General features: G+C 37.9%; 1 protein-coding gene across 2 annotated transcripts in view; it reads left to right on the forward strand.

Annotated features, from left to right (window-relative positions):
- Positions 1-8,345: 8,345 nt before the first annotated feature.
- The window catches only part of LOC118833859 (cytochrome P450 3A4-like), a 75,315-nt gene continuing 57,158 nt past the window's right edge, over positions 8,346-26,502 (forward strand). Inside the window, exons 1-3 of one of the 2 annotated variants that reach the window (XM_036741276.1) lie at positions 8,346-8,522; positions 18,778-18,871; positions 20,726-20,778. In XM_036741276.1, the coding sequence (XP_036597171.1) occupies positions 8,446-8,522; positions 18,778-18,871; positions 20,726-20,778 (224 nt within the window). In that variant the 5' untranslated portion in view covers positions 8,346-8,445. The remainder of the gene's footprint in view (positions 8,523-18,777; positions 18,872-20,725; positions 20,779-26,502) is intronic. The other variant, XM_036741275.1, reaches the window with a different exon arrangement.

A 26,502-nucleotide genomic window follows, 5' to 3' on the forward strand; every position in this document is an offset into this window, starting at 1 on the left:
AGGGGGGCGGAGCCAAGATGGCCGCATGAAGGCAGTGTCTTACCGGAGCTCTCTCACAAGGTCTGTCAGATTCCTATAAAAAAGTGAATTTGAGCAGATTTGAGAGAGTCAGAAACTGCGAGCAGTCGGCGTGGGGCAAATTTCCGAGTCAGGAGAGTTTGAAAGGCCGGAGGAACGAACCTGCAGGCTCGGAGAGTGCTCGGTGCCGAGCTGCTCCAGACCAAGGCGGAAGCGGCTGGCCGAGAAATCCACGTGGGAGACGGGCTGGGAGAAAGCTGGGCGCCCGAAACCGGCGGAGATCCCCAGGCCTCCCAACACAGGACGGCAGTCTGTGGGAGAGACGAGAGGCAGCGCAACGCCACCAGCCATGAAAACACCCACTCCTGACGCCTGCAAAACCCAGGAACGCGGCTTCTTGAACTTCCGGAAGACTCAATGGCCAGGTAAACGGCTCTAACCCCTCCCCCCCTCACCCAGAGAATTCCTCGGGGAAAAAAAAAAAGAGAACTGAAACAGAGGAGAGAGTAGTGGGGCCTCACAGGACAAATACTAGAAAGGAGTCAACGCCAGGAGCCCAGACGTAACCTTGCTCCCCCAGGGGAAGTGCCAGACATCAGCTCAAAAAACAAACAGCTGAGACCATTGCTGAAAAGCAAGTGCTGGAGAGCACCCACAGGGAGTGAGACGCCAGGGAGCCAGACCCCTCCCCCACACCTCAGGAAACTGAAGGTTTTAATTCTAGACTCACAACCCCCAGAATAAGAAAGCTGGGACAGAGAGCCCAAAGATAGAAATTCGTTGTAATGCCAGGAAAAGGGAAAACAATAAATATGAAGAAGAATACAAAAAAACCGAGGACAATAGATTCTTTTTATGGAGACAGGCAGAATCAAAATATCGACATGGAGGAGGACGGCATTGACACGGTAGATACATCAGATACCTCAAAAGCTAATATGAACTGGTCTCCATCCCAAAAAGCACTGCTGGAAGAGCTAAAGGAGGATTTTAAAAACCAAATTAGGGAGGTGAAAGAAAACATGGAAAAAATGGAAAAGTCCCTAAAGAATAAGATTGGTGAAATGGCTACGGAGATACAGAATTTAAAGAGAGAAAATGACACCCTGAGAGGTGAAATCAACCAATTGAAAATGGAGGCTCAAAAGCAAAATGTAAACACTAACTCATTTAAAATTAGACTTGAGCAAGTGGAAGCTAATGAATCTATGAGGCATCAAGAAGTAATAAAACAAAACGTAAAGAATGAAAAAATAGAAAAAAATGTGAAATATCTGATTGGCAAGACAACTGACCTGGAAAATAGATCCAGGAGAGACAATTTGAGAGTTATTGGTCTACCGGAAATCCAGGATGAAAAAAGGAGCCTTGACAGCATCTTCGAAGAAATTATCAAAGACAACTGCCCAGAGGTCCTAGAACCAGAGGGCAAAATAGTCATTGAAAGAATTCACCGATCACCCCCTGAAAGAGATCCCAAACTGAAAACACCAAGAAATATTATAGCCAAATTTCAGAGCTATAAACTGAAGGAGAAAATACTGCAAGCAGCCAAAAAGAAGCAATTCAAATATCGTGGAACTACAGTCAGGATCACGTAGGATCTCTCAGCTTCCACATTAAAAGACAGGAGAAATTGGAATATGATATTCTGAAGGGCAAAGGAGCTGGGACTACAACCAAGGATCAACTACCCAGCAAAACTAAGCATAATTTTCCAGGCAAGGCGATGGATATTCAATGAAATAAGGGAATTCCAGACCTTCCTGATGAAAAGGCCAGAACTCAACAGAAAATTTGATCTCCAAATACAAAACTCAAGAGAGACATAAAAAGGTAACCAGGAGGAAAACCCCACAAACCTCATTAACCAATAAGCTTAGGTTGTTTACATCTTTAAGTGGGATTATATCATCTTATGTATGTTTTCTATGTATATATATATATATATATATATATATATATATGTATATATATGTATATATATGTATATATATATATGTATATATATATACACACACATATAAGTCATTCTTGTGAATGGTACAACTATTATGACAAATGAAAGGGATATACATAGGTTGTGAATGCCTGTATAAATTAACCGATGTAAAGATATAAAATATAAATAAGAGATATAAAGGGAGGGCTATGAGGGAAGTGGTAAAGAGGTAGTAGAAAAGGGTAAATTACACCAAAGGAAGTGGCAAAAAAACATATTATAGTAGAGGGAAAGAAGGGAGGGAGAAGAGCACTATTTGAGCTTTACTGTCATCTGATCTAGTTCAAGAAGGGAATAACATACTCTGATAAGTTTAGAAATCTAACTTGTCCTACGGGAAGTGGAAGGGAAAGGGGGGGAAAAGGGAGGGGGGAGGGCAGAAGGAAGAGGAGAAGTAGCAAGTGGGTAACGGTTAGATAAGGGAGGGGAATAAAGAGGGAGGGTTAACTGAGGAAAGCGGTGGTCAAAAGCAAAACTTTGTTGAGGAGGAGAAGGGGAAAGGGAGAAATAAAAGCATAAACAGGGGCAATTAGGATGGAGAAAAAGACACAGATAGAAATCATAACCCTGAACGTGCAGGGGATGAACATTCTCACAAAACAGAAGCAGATAGCAGAATGGATTAAAAACCATAATCCTACAATATGCTGTTTACAAGAAACGCATCTGAAACAGGGGAATACACATAGGGTTAAGGTAAAAGGCTGGAGTAAAATATATTGTGCCTCAGCTAAAGTAAAAAAAGCAGGTGTAGCAATCCTAATCTCAGACAAAGCAAAAGTAAAGATAGATCTTATTAAAAGAGATAAGGAAGGACATTATATCCTGCTAAAAGGCACCATAAACAATGAAGCAATATCATTGCTTAACATATATGCACCAAGTGGTAAGGCATACAGTTTCTTAGAAGAGAGGTTAAGGGAGTTACAGGAAGAAATAGACAGCAAAATTATAATATTGGGAGACCTCAACCTCCCCCTTTCTGAACTTGATAAATCTAACCTCAAAATAAATAAGAAAAAAGTTAAGGAGGTAAACAGAATTTTAGAAAAGGCACATATGATAGACCTCTGGAGAAAACTGAATGGGGATAAAAAGGAATATACTTTCTTCTCCAAAGTACATGGCACATACTCAAAAATTGACCATGTACTAGGGCATAAAAACCTCACAATCCAGTGCAGAAAAGCAGAAGTAGTCAATGCATCCTTTTCAGATCATGATGCAATAAGAATCATTTTTAATAAAGTACCATGGAAAAACAAGCTAAAAACTATTTGGAAACTAAATAATTTAATTCTAAAGAGTGAGTGGGCCAAAGAACAAATCAGAGAAACAATTAATAATTTCATTCAAGAGAATGACAATAATGAAACAACTTACCAAAACTTATGGGATGCAGCAAAAGCAGTTCTTAGGGGGAGTTTTATATCTCTAAATGCCTACATGAATAAAATAGGGAAAGAGGAGATCAATGATCTGGGCATACAGCTGAAAAAGCTAGAAAAAGAGCAAATTGAAAACCCCCAATTAAATACCAAATTAGAAATACTGAAAATCAAAGGAGAGATTAATAAAATTGAAACCAAGAAAACTATTGAATTAATAAATAAAACAAAGAGCTGGTTTTATGAAAAAACCAATAAAATTGACAAACCTTTGGCCAATTTGATTAAAAAAAAGAAAGAAGAAAATCAAATTACCAGTATAAAAAATGAAAAGGGTGAGGTCACCTCTAATGAAGAGGAAATCAAAACAATAATTAGGAATTATTTTGCCCAACTGTATGCCCATAAATTTGACAACCTTAGAGATATGGATGAATATCTACAAAAACATAAACTGCCCAGACTAACAGAGAAGGAAGTGAAATTTCTTAATGACCCCATATCAGAAAAAGAAATTGAGCAGGCCATCAACGAACTCCCTAGGAAAAAATCTCCAGGGCCAGATGGTTTTACATGTGAATTCTATCAAACATTTAAAAAACAACTAATTCCAATACTTTGTAGACTATTTGGGAAAATAGGTGAAGAAGGAGTCCTACCAAATTCTTTTTATGACACAAATATGGTACTAATACCCAAACCAGGTAGAGTTAAAACAGAGAAAGAAAATTATAGACCAATTTCTCTAATGAATATTGATGCAAAAATTTTAAATGAAATATTAGCAAAAAGATTGCAGCAACTCATTACGAGATTAATACACTATGACCAGGTAGGATTTATTCCAGGAATGCAAGGCTGGTTCAATATTAGGAAAACTGTTAGCATAATTGACCATATCAACAACAAAACTAGCAGAAACCATATGATCATCTCAATAGATGCAGAAAAAGCCTTTGACAAAGTACAACACCCATTCCTATTAAAAACACTAGAAAGCATAGTAATAAGTGGAACCTTCCTCAAAATTATAAATAGCATCTACCTAAAACCATCAACAAGCATTATTTGTAATGGGGATAAACTAGATGCATTCCCAATAAGATCAGGGGTGAAACAAGGATGTCCATTATCACCCCTATTATTCAATTTGGTACTGGAAGCATTAGCTGTAGCAATAAGAGAAGAAAAAGAAATTGAAGGAATTAGAATAGGAAAAGAAGAAACTAAATTATCACTTTTTGCAGATGATATGATGATTTATCTAGAGAATCCTAGAGAATCAAGTAAAAAACTACTTGAAATAATAAACAACTTTAGCAAAGTTGCAGGATATAAAATAAACCCACATAAATCCTCAGCATTCCTATACATTACTGACAAAGCCCAACAGCAAGAGATTGAAAGAGAAATTCCATTCAAAGTTACTAAAGGCATTATAAAATATTTGGGAGTCTATTTGCCAAGACAAACCCAGGGCCTATATGAACATAACTATGAAACACTTTTCACGCGAATAAAATCAGATCTAAATAAATGGAGAAATATCAGTTGCTCATGGTTAGGCCGAGGTAATATAATAAAAATGACAATTCTACCTAAATTAATCTATCTATTCAGTGCCATACCAATCGAACTACCAAAAAATTTTTTTACTGAGCTGGACAAAATAATAACAAAATTCATTTGGAAAAACAAGAGGTCTAGAGTATCTAGGATATCAATGAAAAGACATGCTAGAGATGGTGGCTTAGCCACACCAGATATTAAACTGTACTACACAGCAGCAGTCATCAAAACTGCCTGGTACTGGTTAAGAAACAGGGGTGTGCATCAGTGGAATAGGATAGGTACACAAGTAGGTGAAATCAACAAGTTTAGCAATCTACTTTTTGATAAACCCAAAGAGGCCAGTTTCTGGGCTAATAATTCACTATTTCACAAAAACTGTTGGGAAAATTGGAAAATGGTAGGGCAAAAACTGGGCATAGACCAATATCTTACACCATATACCAAAATAAAGTCAAAATGGGTTCATGATTTAGGAGTAAAAGTTGATACTCTAAGTAATTTGGGAAAGCAAGGAATAGTTTACTTATCAGATTTATGGAAAAGTAAAGAATTCATGACCCAACAAGGGATAGAGAGCATTACAAAATGCAAAATGGATAATTTTGATTATGTCAAATTGAAATGTTTTTGTACAAAAAAAGCCAATGCAACAAGAATTAGGAGGGAAGCAGAAAATTGGGAGAAAATCTTTGCAACTAGTATCTCTGATAAAGGCCTCATCTCTAAAATATACAGGGAGCTGAGCCAAATATATAGGAATACAAGCCATTCCCCAATTGAGAAATGGTCAAAGGATATGAACAGGCAGTTTTCAGAGGAAGAAATTAAAACTATCTACAGGCATATGGAAAAATGCTCTGGATCGCTGCTGATTAGAGAAATGCAAATCAAAACAACTCTTAGATACCACATCTCTCCTGTGAGATTGGCTAAAATAACAAATCAGGAAAATGATAAATGCTGGAAAGGATGTGGGGAAATTGGAACATTGTTGCATTGCTGGTGGAGTTGTGAGCTGATCCAGCCATTTTGGAGGGCGGTTTGGAACTATGCCCAAAGGGCTATAGAAATGTTCATACCCTTTGACCCAGCAATTCCACTTCTAGGGTTGTATCCCAAAGAAATCACGCAAGCGGGAAAAGGACCCATATGTACAAGAATATTTATAGCGGCTCTCTTTGTGGTAGCCAAGAATTGGAAATCAAAGGGATGCCCATCAATTGGGGAATGGCTGAACAAACTGTGGTACATGAAGGTAATGGAATACTATTGTGCCATAAGAAATGGGGATGATGCAGACTTAATAACAACGTGGAAAAACCTACACGACATAATGTTGAGTGAGCGGAGCAGAGCCAGGAGAACGTTGTGCACAGCCACAGATATATGGATTCCGTGAGGACCAACCCTGACAAACTGTGCTTTTCTCAGCAACCTAAGGGGCAAGGACAACTCCAGGGGACTCACGATGGAGTATGCTATCTTCATCGAGACAAAGAACTGCGAAGTTTGAATACAGACTGAGGCACACTACATGCTCGCCTTTTCTGCTTCTCTTTTGTTTTTGTTTTTTGGGTTTTTTTTTTTTTGGTTCTGTTTCTTCTTTCTCATGATTCATTCCATTGGTCAAAATTCTTCTCCACGACTTGACTAGTGCATAAATTAATTCAATGTGAAGTTATACATGACAGTTATATGAGACTTCATGCCGTCTTGGGGAGGGAGGGGGGAGGGAGGGGAGAAAAACTGGAACTCAAAACTATGTAGAACCGTGGGTGGTAAACTAAAAATAAATAAAGAAATTTATTAATAAAAAAAATATATAATAAGAAACTTTAAAAATGCATGTTTGGTGCATTATATCTTGGTCAGAAGGTGGAAAGTATGCTTCCTATTGTGTTCTATGGAATTGTTATTGACCATTGTACTAATTAAATTCTTACATTTACAAGGTTGTTCATTTTTACAATGTTAACATTAAAAGTTAGTCTCTTGGTTCTATTCAAAAAAATAACAAAAAAGGGTATTAGGTGTTGCATGGGGAAGATATCAGTTATGCTGTCCTCCCTCCAAGTCATATCCAATATGCAATATTGTGTCAGTCATGGCCTCCATATTTGAGAAATGCCCCTTTAAGACAAAATATGTAAAGAAGGTCAACTAAGATTGGCAAGGAGCTTTAATTTATGCCATCTGAAGTTCAGTTAAAGGAAGGGAGGATGAATTTCTTGGGACAGTGAGAATTTAGGAAGGGGTGCTATCTGTCTTCGAATTCTAATTCCGGGTAAATCACCTCACCCTGTTATCTTAATTCCTCATCTATAAAATTAGGTAGGAAAGGAAAGAGCAAACCACTCCAGTATCTTTTATAAGAAGGCCCCAAATGTGGTCACAAAGGGTCAGACGAGACTGAAATGATACAACAAATAAAAAGAGAAAGGCTGGATGAGCACATGCTTGGTTTGCTGCAGACAGGAATTTGTTCTTGTGTTTGCTGCAGGAAGATGGCCTCTACCTATGTATGATTCCCTATGGATGATGAGAGAACATATGGTGGGCACTTCCCCCCTCCTCTTTAGCAGAGGGCAATCTTACTAATGGCTAATGTTAATATACCATTTAAAGTTTGAGAAGTGTTTTTTTACATTCTATTGAGTTTCACAAGAAACCTATCAGGAATGTACCATAAATGTCTATTTCAGATTTCTTATTTGATGAAGTTAAGGCACAAAGATGGCACACCCAGGACTTAGAGAAACCTCTGTGCTCTCTACGTTTCTCAATACTGATGTTAGATATTGTAATGTTAGATCATGCAAAGCAAATTTGCCTTGGTCCTAGAGGACATAGAGGGCAGACTTGGCAGACTTTAAGTTTAAACTTAAGCCTAATGAATCTGAGTTCACCTCTTTTTTCATGGTTCTATGACTCATGACTTTCCTGTGTTCATACATTTATTGTCACAGTTAGAATTTTCATCTGTGTATTTCAAGGACTAAGTGTGGCATGCTGAGGCACTTCATGAATGCTTGTTGACTGCTTTATTTGTACTTTAGACTTCTTTAAAACTTAAACTTTCCTTTAGTTTTGCAACCACTATTTGTGAGAAGGATTAAAGATTTTGTGTCATTACCCCGATACTTTTAAAATGTTGAGGTTAATTATTGTTATCTGAACCATCTGACCATCACAGAATTCCATGAACTTTTTTACCCTGTAATAGATCAATAATGATAAACTCTTGTGGCTCTGCAGATGAAGATTTGTGTAGGATCCAGAAAACTACCCAGCTGGATCATAGTTTCACTGGATGTCCCTTTAACTCCACCCCGCTTTTTTAACAGCCTATATATTCCTTTCAGAATTTGTCAGGGAATTACAAGAGCATTTAAAGTTGAGGCATTAAGAACAAAGGGTCAAGAGAGACGAGGAAAAGATACAGAAACAAAAAGCCAATCAGAGGGCATGACAATGAATATTGTCCCAAGCTTAAGTGCTGAAACCTGGGCACTGCTTGTTTGCTTCCTGACTCTCCTGTATCTGTAAGTGACAACCTCATTTTTCACCCTACAATTTATCAAGAGTTTAGACCAAGTTCCTTTGTGACTATCAAAGGACATTTCACTGTGACTGGTTTTCTAGATGCTCTTATTCCTTGCTTTACATAGATAGATAGATAGATAGATAGATAGATAGATAGATAGATAGATAGATAGAAAGATATAGATATAGATAGATAGATGGATAGATAGATAGATAGAAAGATATAGATATATAGATAGATACAGATAGATAGATATAGATACATGGATGTATCTGCTATTTAGTATTGCTGTAAATGAAAATACTGATTTTCTTTGTTTATATAAATGAATTGACATAGTTTACTAGGAAAAGTACCAAGGAAAAGTTATAAACTCCTTGATCAAAGCCTCTATTCTGTTTTCCCAAAAGAATTGACTTTGAAGTTATTCCTTTGGTATTGGTCATGTGATTCAAGAGCAAAGAAAATGCCTTAAAGAAACCTCAGTTCACATGAACTGTTGGTTTTTCTTATTACGTTTCCAATATTGCTCCCTATTATTTTACTTTTCACACTTGAAAAAGTATTTCATTATGTCCAAAAACTTATAGCTCATTTGTTAATGCTCATCTTCACCAAACACTGCAATCTTTTCTACCCACCTGTTCACAGGGATACTGCGTGACATATTGGTACATCTTCTTTTTGAAAGGCTTTGGGGTAGGTGTGTCATCAGATGTTTAGCATTCCTATTCTGCCCTATGCATCTCTTTTAGCTAATCACTGTCCTGGAATGGCAGAGAAGTAGAAAACTGACCAAAGTGTCAGAGATGGAGGCATTTTTGCACAAAAACACAGGTTGATCAATTATATCCAATGTCGCAATCCCCCCAAACTGATGAGTCCCAAGGATCACCCTGGCAGGAGAACAGGTAGAGACTCCACCTCAGATATTGCAACCTCCTAAATCTCAGCATTTACTGTCTTTATTTTTGGAGACTTCTGATGGTTTCAAGGTCTATCATCTAATTGTGCTGTGTAGCATATAGATGTTCTGTGCTTTTGTGATGCTACACTTAGTCAATGTTGGTTAACTTACCACAAAATGTGACAGTGATCACAGCTCAATGTTAGAGAAAAATTCATGAAAATTTGTACATTTTCTTTTATATTTTACTCCAGTCTCTGAATCATTCTAATTCATTCAGGTAGTAGAAGTTGATATTCATATGGTCCTTATGTACTATGATTTTGAAAATCCCCTGTAAATGAATAGAGAGTACTTGTTAGTAATTCTCCATAAGGATGTAAAATATGACCAGTTTTGAAAAAAAATGAAGTTATTATTGAACAGGGAGATAGTTTTATATCATAACCCAAGTATCCAGGTTTCTTCCTCAGAGCTATCACAAAACACTGGAAGGTCAAAAACCGAGGAAATACAAACACTAAATGCCACGGGATCCTTCTGCATTGATTCATGCTAAAATCACAGCAACCTGGGTGGCTTAGGAGGCTCCTAGCAAGGTACAATGATAATGTGCTCTGGAGTGAAAGGAACTAAATTCAGATCCTTTTCCTGATGCTCACTTACCTATGTGACTTTGGCCAAGGATCTTAGATTGCTGAGCCTCAGGTTCCTCATTCACATAATGAGGAGATTCGGAATATGGATTCTGAATCCTCCTAAAATTCTAGACTTATGATGCTATCATCTTAAATCCCATACTGGAAGTCAGAACAGCCAATGTGTGCTGCTTCGTGCCATTGCTGGCTGATGGTAATGATGTGCTACAGTATTTATAGGAGCATAGGATATGAAACCTAGGAAGGACCTTGGAGATCATCTTTTACAGCTCCCTCATTTTCTTCCTCACTTGACAGATGAGGAACTTGTGGTTAAGACAAGAGAAGGAGGCTGCTTGATAACATAATACAAAACAGCAGAAATATAACATAAAAAAACATAATATGACACAACAGATATGCTGAGCAAAAAGGAAGGGAAACTATATGAGGCAATAATATCAATATTAAATATACAGATGATTAATGGTATGTCAACTAAGTTCTTTTTTAAGAATTTTAGAAACTCTGTTATGAAGGCAAAACTTAATTAGTTTAGCCTTTGGAACAGTAGTCATAATCTTACCCCCACACTGCAGCTCATCTTGAAGCAGAATCAGGTAAAATAAGATAAATAACAAGGAAAGAAATAATATAGTTCCAATCCAGACTCACTAGAAATGTTTTCCATATTTGAACCCATTTTCCTTTCTTTGTTTCTTTTTTTTCTTCTTTGTCGTATAGGTCAAGTTATGGTGTAAGGGTGAAATCATTCTTGTTTCATTGATTTTGCCTACCTGATCTCATAATGGACCTTCCTTATTTCTTTGTGTACATTAACCATAATTATTATGGGAAATTCTATTTTACTTGATTATGATAATGTGCTATAATTAATGTAGCCAATTTTGAATACAATATTTGTATCCTAATTTTGCTTCTCAAAACAAAGAAGCAATGAATATGTTTTAAGTGCATAAGTAATTTCAAAATGTTATGTTTGTTTCTGTGATACTGTCCTGGTAGAAGAACTGCTTGATTAAAAGTCATATTCAGTTTCGTGACTCTCATAATGTATTGGGACATTGGTTTCCAATACATTTTCTTGATTTTGAAGTCCTACCGGCAATATATTAGGGTATCTAATTCATCATAACCTCACCAAAAGTGGATATGACCATTGTGGATCTAATTACAAGGTTCTGCAATGTATTCTAGTTTAGGACAATTAATTCACAGACATTTGTAAATGAAAACATGAGGCACCTAACCACTTACCATCTTGATTTGGACTCTGTTGCTGAATATCCTCCCTATCAATGTTAAACACCTTGAGCAAACCTCTCTCCTTATTCAGTGGAAAAGCCTTTTGAAGAATTGGAGCTGTGGGCCTCCCAAAGCATGTTGTATAGGTATATGATGGTCCTGAGTTAGCTGCAAGATATGATGAGGGAAGAAAGAAAGGAACTTTGGAAGGAAGGAAAGAAGAAAGGGAATATGGAAGTGAGAAAAAAGATGTTTCCATGCATGTACTGTATTCCAAGTACTGTGGCACACACTTTAGCAATATACTCATTTGTTCCTCAAGCAACACCGAAAGGTAGGCACCATTATTATCCCAATTTCACAACTGATGAAACTGAGGCAAATAGAAGTTAAGTAACCTGCCCATGATTACATATCTGCTTAGTGTTGAAAGTTGCATTTGAACTAAGGGTTTCCTTTCTGCAAGTCTAAACTTCTATCCACCAGGTCACCTAGCTCAGAAGAAGGAGTTGTACAAGAATATCATGAAAAAGGTATCTCATCTCTCCCCATGCCACCCTGATGCAATTACCTATTTTTCTTTGTATGTGTGTGTGCATAAATCTTGTTTCTTATTATCTATGAATATGTTAGAGATATTAAGGAGAAAGCATCCAAGAAGAAGGGGTGGTCAATATTGACAAATGGTACAGAAAGGTAAACTTTGAAAACTGAGGTAAACGTCATTAAATCTAATTTCACAATTAAGACATTGTTGTTGCCATTGGAGGAAATACTTTCAGCTGAATAGAGAGATCATTAGCTAAAATGCTAAGTTAAGTAAGTTAAGTAAGTCTGGAAGGGACCATAGATTCAGTCCCCAGACCAAGTGCAGAGCCTGAAAACAGCATCTAAAACTCTGGAGAATGTCAACAGCACATGAAAACCCAGAGATGATCTTGAACTCAGCTCAAATCCAGGCTAGCTACTTAGGCTTTGGGACAATCTGCTTACAAGGCACTCAGTGCCCAAGACCCACAAGTTAATATACTGTGGACATAATACCCTATGCAAGAAGCTGGATGGGAAACTCTAGAGGAGCTATCATGCCAGACTCAACTTCAAAAATTCTCCAAGCTAGATCTGTAATGCTAGATTGCTTAGAATAAATGAACGAAGTAATGACCACAGAAACAAACAAACAAAAAAGGTAAGAATTACTAAGAGACCAAGGTTACTCCAATAGTAAACCAAGAAGAAGAGGATATCTATCTATCTATCTATCTACCTAGCTACCTAGCTATGTATTCATTAAGAGAGACTTGAAGAAATCCAGAGCTAGCCTCACCAAAATACAATTAGAACCAATAGAATAAACAATGCAAGAACTACACAATCTAAACTAAAATGGTATTATAAATTAATTGAGCCTGACAGAGAAAAGAGTTGGAAAAGAAATGAGAGGTGTGGAGGACACATTTGGAGGGGCGATTAACTGATGTCATGGAAGGTAAAAAACCTTTGCAACTAACTGCCTCCTTGAAAATTAGAATGGACCAAACAGAAAATAGGGATTTTATGGGTGAAGAAGAAATAATAAAACAATATCAAAAGATTGAAAAATAGAAGATAATATAAGTTCGCTCGTAAGAAAAAACTGACTCGGATAACAAATCAAGGAGACATCATTTAAAAATCAGAAGACTACCCTGAAAACAGTAACCAGAAAAAAAAAGATCTCAGGAATCACAATTCGTGAAATCAGAGGAGAAATCTTCCCAGATTTAATTTAACTGGAGGGTAAAGTAAAGATTGAAAGAGTTTGCCACAGTTCTAGACAGAGATGTCTAAATGAAAACCCCTAGGAACGTCAGAACAAATATCCAAAGGTCCCAAAGCAAAGCAAATATTGAAAACACTGTGAAAGAAAGAATTTAAGTTATGAGTAGCCACAGACATGACCTTGTAAGATTTAGCAGCTTACATTAAAGAGAAGCAGAGAGTGTGGTATATGGTGTTCCCCAAAGAAAAAGACATACACTTGCAACTAAGAATAACTTACCCAGTACAACTGGTTTAGTTACACTGGAGGCAAAGAGAATAATGATGAAATAGGGAACTACCAAGCATTTCTGAAGAAAAGGCCAGCTGAAACTAGAAAATGCATTGTAAACTTGAGAGAAAAAAGATATAGGAAAAGGTGAGCAGTTGGAAAAGGCTAAAGTCTTTTAAGGGTGAAATGTTTGCATTCCAATTGGACAAGAGATAGGAGGCAACATCTGCCAGGAACTGTTGTGCTAAATGAGGTCACAGAAGAACCAAATAATTTTAAGGCCTTAGAAGTCATTTTTATAATGTTTTGATGATCTTTAAGGAAAAAGGAAAGGGAAGAGAGAAAGAATATGCTGGGTAAGAAAAGAAGAGAAATAGAGGGGGCATATCCCATAGTTGGAATAGAATTGAAAGTAGAAATTCAAGTAAATTATATTAGAAATTCAAAGAAATGAGGAAGGATAGGGGACGGGTATGACTAGAAATTCACTTTGAACTGAATGCAAAGCAAAGAGAGCAGAACCAGAGAATAATTAATATTCTAATATTTTTTAAATGGCCAATTTGGGAAATCCTAAGAACTCTGATCCTCATAATGATGAACTATGAGTCCAAAGGATCAGCAATTTAGAATGCTGTCGATCTCCTGAAAGAGGTGACAGACTGGCTATGCAGAGGAAGACATACATTTTTGGACATGGACAATGTAGGAATGTGTTTTGCATGACTGTTTATTTGTTACAGAGGTTTTGTTTTCCTTTTACTGGTGTGCATGTGTGTGTGTCTGTGTGTGTGTGTGTGTGTGTGTGTGACAAGGACATAAGCAGGTTGGACCAATGCTTGCTAATATGTAGTTATTATTTTTCCTGAAAAAGTGAAGCTAGAGCCTAAGAGGATACTGAATGGCAGTGGTTTGGGGATTAGAGCTCAAGGTAAAAATGAATAAGATTATGAAAAAATAAGATGTAGAGAGAAGAAAAATTGTAACATCTTGACAGACAAAGTAATTTTAGAATCCTTGTCCATAGAACCAGAATATTTGAGGTGTTATTGAGATAAGGATTGTTATTATCCCTGTGTGTACCTGATAGGAAATGAAGGCATAGGACATGGGATGTAAGATTAAGGAATAGAGAGGCCAGGGTGCTTTGGGAACTAAATAAATATTGATTTCACTTGGCATAAGGGCCAGGTTAGACTGCAGAGGAAGAGTAAGCCAGCAACACAAGTACTTGAGAAAAGAGAGCTGTAATCCAGTGTGTAACTGCTTCCAGAATTAGATTGGATAAGATATATCTGGGAAGACTGAAACTCAAGGGAATACAGACTGTTAAGTGATAGCAAAGGAAAGGTCTTGGAGTGGTAATTAGGAACAAGGAGGGAATGTTCTGAGTCCTCCACCAGGACTGGTAAATCTGAGGGCAAGAGAACCCAGGAGACGAAGGGAAATGGGTAATAGAATGCAGATTCAGACTACTCAATAGAAGAAATGGGGAGTGCTGGATTCCCACCTGAGAAGGGTAAGACTATAATGTGTAGGGATAAGAGAATTGGAAATGGAGGCAGGGGAATTGTGCAATTTTTTTAAATTTATTTTTTTAATTTATTTAACATACTTAGTTTTAAGCATTGATTTTCACAAGAGTTTGAATTACAAATTTTCTCCCCATTTCTACCCTCCCACCCACTCCAAGATGGCGTATATTCTGGTTGCCCTGCTCCCCAGTCAGCACTCCCCTCTGTAACCCCACTCCCCTACCATCCCCTTTTCCCTTCCTTTCTTGTAGGGCAAGATAAATTTTTACAGCCCATTGTCTATGTATCTTATTTTCTAGTTGCATGCAAAAACATTTTTGTTTGTTTTTGAACATCTGTTTTTCAAACTTTGAGTTCCAAATGCTCTCCCCTCTTCCCTTCCCACCCACCCTCCCTAAGAAGTCAAGCAATTCAACATAGGCCACATGTGTATCATTATGTATAACCCTTCCACAATACTCATGTTGTGAAAGACTAACTATATTTTGCTCCTTCCCAACCCATCCCCCTTTATTGAATTTTCTCCCTTGACCCTGTCCCCTTTCGAAAGTGTTTGTTTTTGACTACCTCCACCCCCATCAGCCCTCCCCTCCATCATCCCCCCTATTTTTTAATCTTCTTCCCTCTTCTTTCCTGTGGGGTAAGATTCCCAATTGGGTATGTATGGTATTCCCTCCTTAGGCCAAATCTGATGAGAGCAATATTCACTCATTCCCCCCTCATCCGCCCTCTCCCCTCCTCCAACAGAACTGCTTGCTCTTGCCTCCTTTATGCCAGATAATCCACCCCATTCTATCTCTCCTTATCTCCCTCTCTCAGTATGTTCCTCTCTCATCCCTTAATTTGATTATATTTCTTTTAGATATCTTCCCTTCATCTTCAACTCACCCTGTGTCCTCTCTCTCTCTCTCTCTCTCTCTCTATATATATATATATATATATATATACACACACATATATATACACACACACACATAGATATATACATACATTATACATACATATATAGATATATATATATATAGATATATACATATATATATACACACACACATAGATATATACATACATTATACATACATATATAGATATGTATATATATAGATATATATACATAGATATATACATACATATATACATACATTCACCCATATATATACATAAACATATATGTATGCATATTCCCTTCAGCTACCCTAATACTGAGGTCTCATGAATCATACTCATCATCTTTCCATGTAGGAATGTCAACAAAACAGTTCACCTTTAGTAAGTTCCTTGCAATTTCTTTTTCTTTTTCTTTTTCTTGATTACCTTTTCATGCTTCTCTTGATTCTTGTGTTTGAAAGTCACATTTTCTATTCAGTTCTGGTCTTTTTGCTGAGAAAGCTTGAAAGTCCTCTATTTTATTGAAAATCCATATTTTGCCTTGGAGCATGATACTCAGTTTTGCTGGGTAGGTGATTCTAGGTTTTAATCCTAGCTCCATTGACCTCTGGAATATCGTATTCCAAGCCTTTCGATCTCTTAATGTAGAGACTGCCAGATCTTGGATTATTCTGATTGGGTTTCCACAATACTCAAATTGTTTCTTTCTGGCTGCTTGCAGTATTTTCTCCTTGATCTGGGAGCTCTGGAATTTGGTGACAATATTCCTGGGAGATTTCTTTTTGGGATCTATTTGAGGAGGCCATCAATGGATTCTTTCAATTTCTATTTTGCCCTGTGGCTCTAGAATATCAGGGCAGTTCTCCTTGATCATTTCTTGAAAGATGATATCTAGTCTCTTTTTTTCATCATGGCTTTCAGGTAGTCCAATAATTTTAAAATTATCTCTCCTGGATCTATTTTCCAGGTCAGTGGTTTTTCCAATGAGATATTTGACATTTTCTTCCATTTTTTCATTCCTTTGGTTCTGTTTTATAATATCTTGATTTCTCATAAAGTCACTAGCTTCCACTTGCTCCAATCTAATTTTTAAAGTAGTATTTTCTTCAGTGGTCTTTTGGACCTCCTTTTCCATTTGGCTAATTCTGCCTTTCAAGGCATTCTTCTCCTCATTGGCTTTTTGGAGCTCTTTTGCCATTTGTTTTTTAAGGTGTTGTTTTCTTCAGTGTATTTTTCAGTATTTTTTTGGGTCTCCTTTAGCAAGTCATTGACTTGTTTTTCATGGTTTTCTCGCATCCTTCTCATTTCTCTTCCCAATTTTTCCTCTACTTCTCTAACTTGCTTTTGCAAATCCTTTTTGAGCTCTTCCATGGCCTGGGACCAGTTCATGCTTTTCTTGTAGGTTTCTCTTGTAGGCTCTTTGACTTTATTAATTTCTTCTGTCTGTATGTTTTGGTCTTCTTTGTCAGCAAAGAAAGAATGCAAAGTCTGAGACTGAATCTCGGTGCGTTTTCGCTGCCTGGCCATATTCCCAGCTAACTAACTTGACCTTTGAGTTTTTCAGTGGGGTATGACTGCTTGTAGACTACAGAGTTCTATGTTCCACGTTTGGGGGGGAGGTGCCAGCTCTTCCACACCAGCACTGCTCCTTCCCCAAGAAGCCCCAATTCGAACTGGGCTTAGATCTTCGGCAGGCTGTGCACCCCTGCTCTGATCCGCCACTTAATTCCTCCCACTAGGTGGGCCTGGAGCCGGAAGCTGCAACAGCCATAGCTGCCCCACCTCCACTGCCCCCGGGGCTGGAAGCCGAACCGCGAACTTCTTCCACTCCTGCAGCTTTTCCCACTAACCTTCTCAGCAGTCTTTGGTGTTTGTGGTTTGAGAAGTCTCGTAACTGCCGCAGCTCACTGATTCAGGGTGCTACGGCATACTCTGCCCAGTTGCTGGTCTTGTTGGTCCACGCCACTCAAGCTGGGCTCTGCTCCACTCTGTTCCCAGCTCCCAGCTCCCAGCTCCCAGCTTCGTGTGGGATAGACCTCACCCAGAGACCATCCAGGCTGTCCTGGGCTGGAGCCCTCCTTCCCTCTGCTGTTTTGTGGGTTCTGCCATTGTAGAATTGGTTCAGAGCCATTTTTTATAAGTTTTTGGAGGGACTCATTTCGAAGCTTATGCTATTCCCTGCTTACCAGCTGCCATCTTGGCTCCGCCCCCAATTGTGCAATTTTTGCATGGTCCTGTGGGAAATATAAAGTGAAAGAGTCAGTAGTAGGAGTATGATACTCATAGCAAACAGTCATTTCTCTTTCTAGTCTCAAGGAAGTAAGGACATTAGGAATGATGTAAGCAGTTCTCCCTGCATATAGGCCCTAACAACAAGAGGTGTGTTATCTAAGTCTTTGTTGTTACAGTAAGACATTGGAAACTGTGATTGTGGTTTGTGGTGTTATGGTTCTAAAGAGGAGTTGTGTGGTGTCTGAGGCTTGGTTGATTCCCAGAGAGAAGGACTTCTTGACTGATACTCATGTCCTCAGCTTCCTTGTTTGTATATGGTGTTTTGACCTTGGACTGGGTCTAGTCTAGCAACAGAGACTTAGTCTTACTCATTACACAATAGAAATAAGCTGTAGTAATGATGGAATAAGTCCAAACCAAGGGGTATTATATTTCAACAGCAATGCTGATGATGATTTACCTGAGGTTTGCTTAATGTGACTACACCTAATGTGTTGTCTCAGACCTTACTGAGTCCCAGATGAGACTATAAGGAATCTCAGATGGGTTGTGTAGTGTCTCAAGTTTTTCTGGGAGCCATGAAATATTTTTGGAAGTGCCCCCTTGACATCTGGTTCTAAGTGAGACAAGTCATACCTCAGAGTTGACTTTAAAGTTCCTCCCCTTCTGACTACTGAGAAGTGGGTTATACCATTTATGCCTTTGGTCTTTGCCTTGACTCTAGTATATATGGAGTTTTTTCCTTCATTTTACAGATATGGGACCTGGACACACAAGATCTTTAAGGACCTGGGAATTCCGGGACCAGCACCTCTTCCTTTTCTTGGAAATGTTCTTTCTTATGACAAAGTAAGTTTCTATAAGTTTTCCTTTACTTTCTTTGCACCATGGAAAAATCATTTGCTCTTGGCTTAGGAGTCTTTGGTACAATTGCTAGGTGTGATGGTTATTACCTATGTTACTCTGAACAAATCAATTCCTTTTAGGCCTCAGTTTCCTCATCTATAAAATTAGGAGTTTGGACTTTCAGCTCAAGGTGTAAGATCTTGTGATCCTTTGTAAGATCTCAGATTTCCCAAAGATAAGTTATAGTGCACTTGTCCAATAGTGTTCTAGGATGGAGTATGTAGCAATATTTAGGCCCTTTTTTCAATGGACAGAAGGCTTCATTAATAAGCCTTAGGGACTAAATCTTTTATACTAATTTCTACCTGAGTGGTTGTCAGGGTTATCAATACTCTCTGGCAGACTTAGTCATTGATTCAAAGGGAATTTCCATTTGAGCCGAGTACCTTTAGTGACTGAGGGGATAACAAGTAGATCTATGATATAACCGGCACACGAATTTGAAATTGAGGTAATGACTATCACCACCTCACTTTTTCCATAATATTCATAAATGCCCATGTGCCTCAGTGTAGCCAGGGTAAGCAGCAGACCCCAGCTGTTGGAACCATGATGTATTTCACCATAGTCCCAGGAAAAGAGCCATCCTTAAGTGGCCAGATTTCCACTTGCTTCAGCCCAGCCCTGGGCAATAAACAAATGCCAACCCTACAGATACCTAAGCAAATAGCCAGCAGAGTACCTAGCCTCTGCCATGCCTTTCAGCAATAGCCCTGTGTAGACAGGTAGATCACAACTCTATGGGAGCCAAATCAAACGTCCAACCCAGCCCTAGGCCACCACCACCAGCTTTAATATAGCCCCAGGGAAAATGGCATCCTCCAGGGTCAGGTCTCCATGTACTTCAGAACAGTTCAGGGCAAACAGGCAGCCTCCAGAGGCCTGACCTCTATGCACTTCTGTGAGGCCCCAGGAAAATGCAGATACATCCTCACCAGCCACAGCATATGCCAGACATCACCACAAGGACCTCAGGTCTGTACCAGATAAGGTGCCAGACCTCTGTGGTCTTTAGCAGGACCAGTCACCCCCTACTTCACCAGTCAGTACAAAATTAGACATAGGGGTTCTCTGTTGGCCTCAGGGCAACATCAGTGCAGCATGAGGTAGAAAGTCAGGGAAACCTGAGACCGTGCCCCTTCCACCCTGGGAGTAAAGCTCAAATTTAAAAGAAAAGAAAAAGTTTAGAAAAGGTGAGCAAAAAATAATAAAACAAGTATCTGACCATAGAAAGTTATTATGGTGACAGGGAAGACCAAGACACAAACTCAGAAGAGGAAAACAATGTCAAAACACTTATGGGCAAGCCTCACCCCCAAAATGAGAAGTGGTCACAAGTTCATAAAATATCATGAAAGAGCTAAAAAATTTATATATATATATATATATATATATATATATATATATATATATATATATATATATATATATATATATAAAATCTAAATCAAATTGTTTGCCTTCTCAATGAAGGTCGGGGGGAGGAAGGAAGGAAGATACAGAACTCAAAGATTTCAAAACAAATGGTAAAAATTGTTTTTTCATGCAACTGGGAAATAAGATATATATGCAATGAGGCATAGAACTCTATCTTGCCCTACTGGCAGAAGGGAGGGGAGACTGGGGGACAGGGTAACCAGAATGCACTGTCTTGGGGTGGAGGAGGGAAGACATGGGGACAAAATTAGCAAAAAAAAGATAATTGTTTTTTATTTAACTTCCTAATATAAGGCATTTTTAACATTATTCATCATTAAGAATTAATGCCAATAGCTGATTTTCAAATTCTTTTTGCAGGGTTTTACACATTTTGACATGGCTTGTTTTAAAAAATATGGGAAAACCTGGGGGTGAGTATTCCAAGTAATCTTTACATTATCCCTAAACATTTCAATGGTCAGTCACCCATAGCTCCCCACTCAAACAATTGCATTTGGTTAGATAGAGGTATTGTACATCTGTTTGATGCCACAGAATTCTAATTCCGACCTTGTTCATAGATGATGTAAGTATCCCCCTTTTTTAGTGCAGTGCTATGATAAGGTGAATGTTGAAGAATTAAACATTGCATAAAGTGCCTACCATGTAAAGGTCTGCTGAGCAATGAAAGATACATTAGTATAATTCTAAAATCAACATATAAACAAAATAGTAATAAAAATGATGATAAGACAAGTAAGAAAATGTAGGTTGATGAATGTAACCAATATTTCTTTGAGAATTAAGTTTACTGCAAAAGACTATTTTTCTACTTTACTGTCTAAAATCTTATTAGTTCTGAACTCTGAATTTGGACCCAATGAATTTGTAGTAGTTCACACTTAGTAAATATCATTCTTAGTGAGTATGAAGAGTTAAACGATAGTGGCATTTTTAGAAATGTTAGTAATATTTTGTGATACATGATTATACATACAACTGCAACACAATACAACATGAGCTAATTTCACTTTAATTTCCTTGAGTAACCAATGATATACTGGTTAACATTAGTGTAGTCCTTGGTACCCTGTGAGTCTGGACGCTCCTATTAGCTGCCCCAGATTGTAGATATTTGAGAAGATGGCCAGAATCCTCTCTAATATTAGCTCTTGAGCATTAACACTAATGTTTTACTTTCACTAGTCAGCCACAGGACACACAATCCATTAACAGAGAATGTAACTAAACAATAATGAAAGTTAATCAGTAACAGAACATGGCTTTCATAAACTTTGAGCTCACTCTCAACAAACATGCTAAAATTTAATGAGAATAAGAGATCTTCTTTGGAATTAGTCCAGGACATCTACAAATAGGTATATTTGTGAACCGATAAGTACATAGAGAGCATACATGAAGACATATAGATGTAGGGATACCTCATGTCTGCAAAGCTGCATGAATGTGCTTGCTGATGTTATTGTGTTATTTTATTAGACTCATTCCTCACCAATCATCTTCCACTAGGTCTTTCCTCATTGTATTACCTCTTAGTTGCTTTGGTACACCAAGATTCTAAATTCTTTCTTAAATTCTTAGGAGGGTAATCTCTTGATTGGTTCTGGGTAAGTATTCATAATCATGGTCATCCATGGTCACCTCATCACTTTATGTACAAGTACCCACAATGCTTCATCCTGAGTACTTTTTCTTATTATAATCACTCCAATTATTTCCCATGCACATTGCAACCCAATTTTTCATCACCTATTTCTTCTGTCCTTCAAAGAACCCTCATCCTATCACCTACCAGTTTTCCTACACATCTCTAAACTTATCAACCAGATTGATTTCTAATCCTTGGTTTAATAGAAACCTGGCCTTCTCTTAAAAACATATCTCCTAAAATGTTTTCTGCTCTGTCTCCTCCTCCCTCCAACTGCTACTTATATGGATGGAGAAGGTGTGGTGGAGCTAAGTTGGTGGAGTAAAAGCAGGGACTTACTTGAACTCTCCCGCAAACCCCTCCAAATATCTGTAAAAATGAATCTAAGCAAATTCTTGAGTGACAGAACCCACAAAATGACAGAGTGAAACAAATATCCAACCCAAGACAACCTGGAAGGTAGACAGGAAAGGTCTATCACACTGGGCTGGGAGCAGGATGCAGTGCAGCCTGGGCTGTGCAGGACATTCAGGGCTAGAACAGGCTTCAGGGGACTGAATCACTTGCTTTTGGGGTGGTTTCCAGACTTCTCAGCCCACAAACACCAAAGACAACATAGATGGTCAGTGGGAAAACTCTGTAGGACCTGGGTGAAAGAGGACTGTGGTCCAGCCCCAGACCCAGGGCAGCAGAGGTAGTGACAGAGGCAGTGGCAGCAGCAGGAAGGCCAGCTGGTTGCAGGGCTACAGGCCAAAAAACTGTGGCAGGATTGAGCAACTGAGCAGAGGGTGGTTGAATGGATCTCTTTCCTGGTGGTAAGACAGGATTCTATAGCTTTGTCCTCCTTGGATCTGGATCACAGTCTTTGGTGGATGTCCTAGGGTGTGGAGTACCACTGGCATTGCAAAGCTTGTAGTGGTTGTGAAGAGGGAATCCACCTAGCAGTTCCAAGGGAGAAAAGAATGATTGTGGTCACTCAAAGACCAGAGCACAGGCCAGGAAAGGAGTAAACACCTCTCCTTTGATCATACCACCTTAGAAAACTGAAAATTTACAGATACCTAGAAGTGTCTCTGAAAACAACTATGCAAACTCCCTGAAGCTTAGGACAGAGAACTCTCCACTCTGGAAGCAGAGTCCTACCTTGACAAAGAGCTCAAAAGTCAAGTAATTACCTGGGAAAATAAGTAAACAGTGAAAAAAATTCAGACTATAGAATCTTACTTTAGTGACAAAGACCACCAAAACATACAACCAGAAGAAGAAAACAAAGTCAAAGCTCCTATATCAAAAGCCTCCAAGAAAAGTATGCATTGGTTGCAAGCCATGGAAGAGCTCAAAAAAGATTTTGAAAATCAAGTAAGAGAAGTAGAGGAAAAATTGGGAAGCAAAATGACAGTGATGCAAGAAAATTTTGAAAAATGAACTCAATAGCTGGCTAAAGGAGACCCCAAAAATAGTGAAGAAAATAATGTGTGTGTATGTGTGTGTGTGTGTGTGTGTGTGCATGTGAGTGTATATTTGTATATATGCACATATATGTATATATGCATGTGTGTATGTTTACAAATGGCACAGAGTGGGCTGAATATGAAGGGATGATACCTAAAAAATAAAATTAAGTCTTGAGAGTAATGTACTTGGAAAAGTGAAAGGAAGAGGTAGGATGTAGTAAATCATGTCACATAAAAGAGACAAAAAGAGCATTTACAATGGAGGGGAAGAGGGGGAAGGTGAGAAGGAATAAATGAGTCTTACTCATTGGATTTGGCTGACAGAAGCAATAACATACACACTTAATTGGGTATTAAAATCTATCTTACCCTACAGGAAAGCAGCAGGGAAGGGAATAAGAGAGGAGAGATAGTAGAAGGGACTGTAGATTGGGGGAAGGGACAATCAGAGGCAAACACTTTTGTATAGGGACAAGTCAAAGGAGAGAACAGAATAAATGGAAAGTAGGACAGGCCAGAGGGTAATGTACTTAGTCTTTCACAACATGACTGTTGTGGAAGTGTTTTGCATGACTACCCTGTTTCAAATTGGTTGCTTTCTCAATGAGGATCCATTGGGAGGGAGGAAGAGAGAGAATGTGGAACTCATGCTTTAAAAATGAATGTTAAAATTATTTGTACACGCAAGTAAGAAATAACACATACAAGAAATGGGACAGAGAAATCTATCTTGCCCTACAAGAAAATATAAGGGAAGGGGAAAAAAGAAGGGGGGTAGGGGAGTAATAGAAGAGAGGGCAGATTGGAGGAAGGGCTAATCAAAATGCATGCTGTCCTGGGGTGGGGAGAAGGAAGAGATTGGCAGAAAATTTGGGATTCAGAATCTTGTGGAAGTGAATGTTGAAAAGTGAAAATAAATGAATGTTAAAAACTGAAAATAAATAAATTTTAAAAAGTAGATGGAGAAATCAAACTCCATTATCATCAGTGCTATTTCCAGATAATTCTTCCTCCACTGTCCTTTAAATACTTTCCCCTTTCTGTGCTCACTTCCAAGTAAGTTTCCCAACTATTTTTAACAGTCTTGTTGCCAGATTCACTATCTTCTCCTCCACATGCTATCTCCTCTTGGCTGCTAAAGGACATTTCAGCTGAAAGGCTGATCATCCAACTCCTCAACCTCTACAATTCCAAAGAGTTCCTTTTCCCACCTCTAGTCAGTAGGTTGACACCTTTGAATTAATAATCTCACCAATATCAAAATCTATAATTCAAATTACATAATTCAACCACCAAATTATTTCCTTTTATCTTATCCACTCACTCTCACCAAACCTAATAGTCTTCATTCTTTTTTAATCTTTCTATTCTTTATTTAATATTTTTTAGATTTCAACATTGATTTCCTCAAGATTTTGAGTTACAAATTTTCTCCCCATTTCTGCCCTCCCCCACCCCAAAATGACATATATTCTGATTACACTTTTCCTCAATCTGCCCTTCCTCCTATCATCCCCTCTCTATTATCCCCCCCCCCACTTTCCTGTGGGGTAACATATCCAATTGAATGTGTATGTTATTCCCTCTTTAAGTCAAGCCTGGTGAGAGCAAGAGTCATTCATTCCCTTTCTCCTGCCCCATCTTCCCTTCCAATAGAACTGCTTTATTTTCCACTTTTATGTGAGATAATTTACACCATTCTATGTCTCCCTTTCTCCTTCTCCCAATATATTATTCTCTCACCCCTTAATTGAAATTATTTGCTTATTTTTAGGTATCTTCCCTTCATATTCAACTCACCCTATGCCATTTGTCTACATATATATATATGTATATATATATATACACATGTATATGTATATATACATATTTGTATGTATATATGTATGTATATACATATGTGTATGTGTGTATGTATATATATATGTATATATACGGATGTGTATGTGTGTATATGTATATTCCCTTCAACTACCTTCTACCCTAATACTTAGAAAGGTTTCATGAGTTACAAATATCATCTTTCCATGTAGAGATGCAACCAAAACAGTTCAATTTTAGTAAGTCCCTTATGAGTTCTCTTTCCTGTTTAACTTTTCATGCTTTTCTTGAATCTTATATTTGAAAGTCAAATTTTCTCATCAGCTCTTGTCTTTTCTTTTTCAAGAATGCTTGGAAATCCTCTACTTTATTGAAAATCCATATTTTGCCTTGGAGCATTATACTCAGTTTTGTTAGGTAGATAATTCTTGGTTTTAATCCTATCTCCTTTGACCTCCAGAATACCATATTCCAAGCCATTCGATCCCTTAATGTAGAAGCTTCTAGACCTTGTATTATCCTGATTGTGCTTCCACAATACTTTAATTGTTTCTTTTTGGCTGCTTGCAATATTTTCTCCTTGACCTGGGAGCTCTGGAATTTGGCTATAATATTCCTAGGAGTTTTTTATTGGGATCTTTGTCAAATGGTGACCAGTGGATTCTTTCAATTTCTGTTTTACCCTCTGGTTCTAGAATATCAGGAAAATTTTGATGTCTAGGCTCTTTTTTGGATCACGGCTTTCAGGTAGTTCAATAATTTTTAAAATATCTCTCTTGGATCTGTTCTCTACGTCAGTGGTTTATTCTAACAAGATATTTCACATTCTCTTCCAGTTTTGATTCTTTTGGTTCTGTTTTATACTATCTTGATTTCTCACAAAATCACTAGCTTCCCTTTGCTCCATTCTAATTTTTAAAGTAGTATTTTCTTCAGTGGTCTTTTGGACCTCCTTTTCCATTTGGCTAATTCAGCCTTTTAAGGCATTCTTCTTTTCATTGGCTTTTTGGAGCCCTTTTGCACTTTTGGTTAGTCTATTTTTTAAGGTGTTATTTTTTCAGTATTTTTGGGTCTCCTTTAGCAAGTCATTGACTTGTTTTTCATGATTTTCTTTTTTTTAAATTTATTTATTTCACATATTTAGTTTTCAGTATTGATTTTCACAAGAATTTGAATTACAAATTTTCTCCCCATTTCTACCCTCCCCCTCA

This window comes from Trichosurus vulpecula, chromosome 1 (genome assembly GCF_011100635.1).
Source record: "Trichosurus vulpecula isolate mTriVul1 chromosome 1, mTriVul1.pri, whole genome shotgun sequence".
Taxonomy (NCBI): Eukaryota; Metazoa; Chordata; class Mammalia; order Diprotodontia; family Phalangeridae; genus Trichosurus; species Trichosurus vulpecula.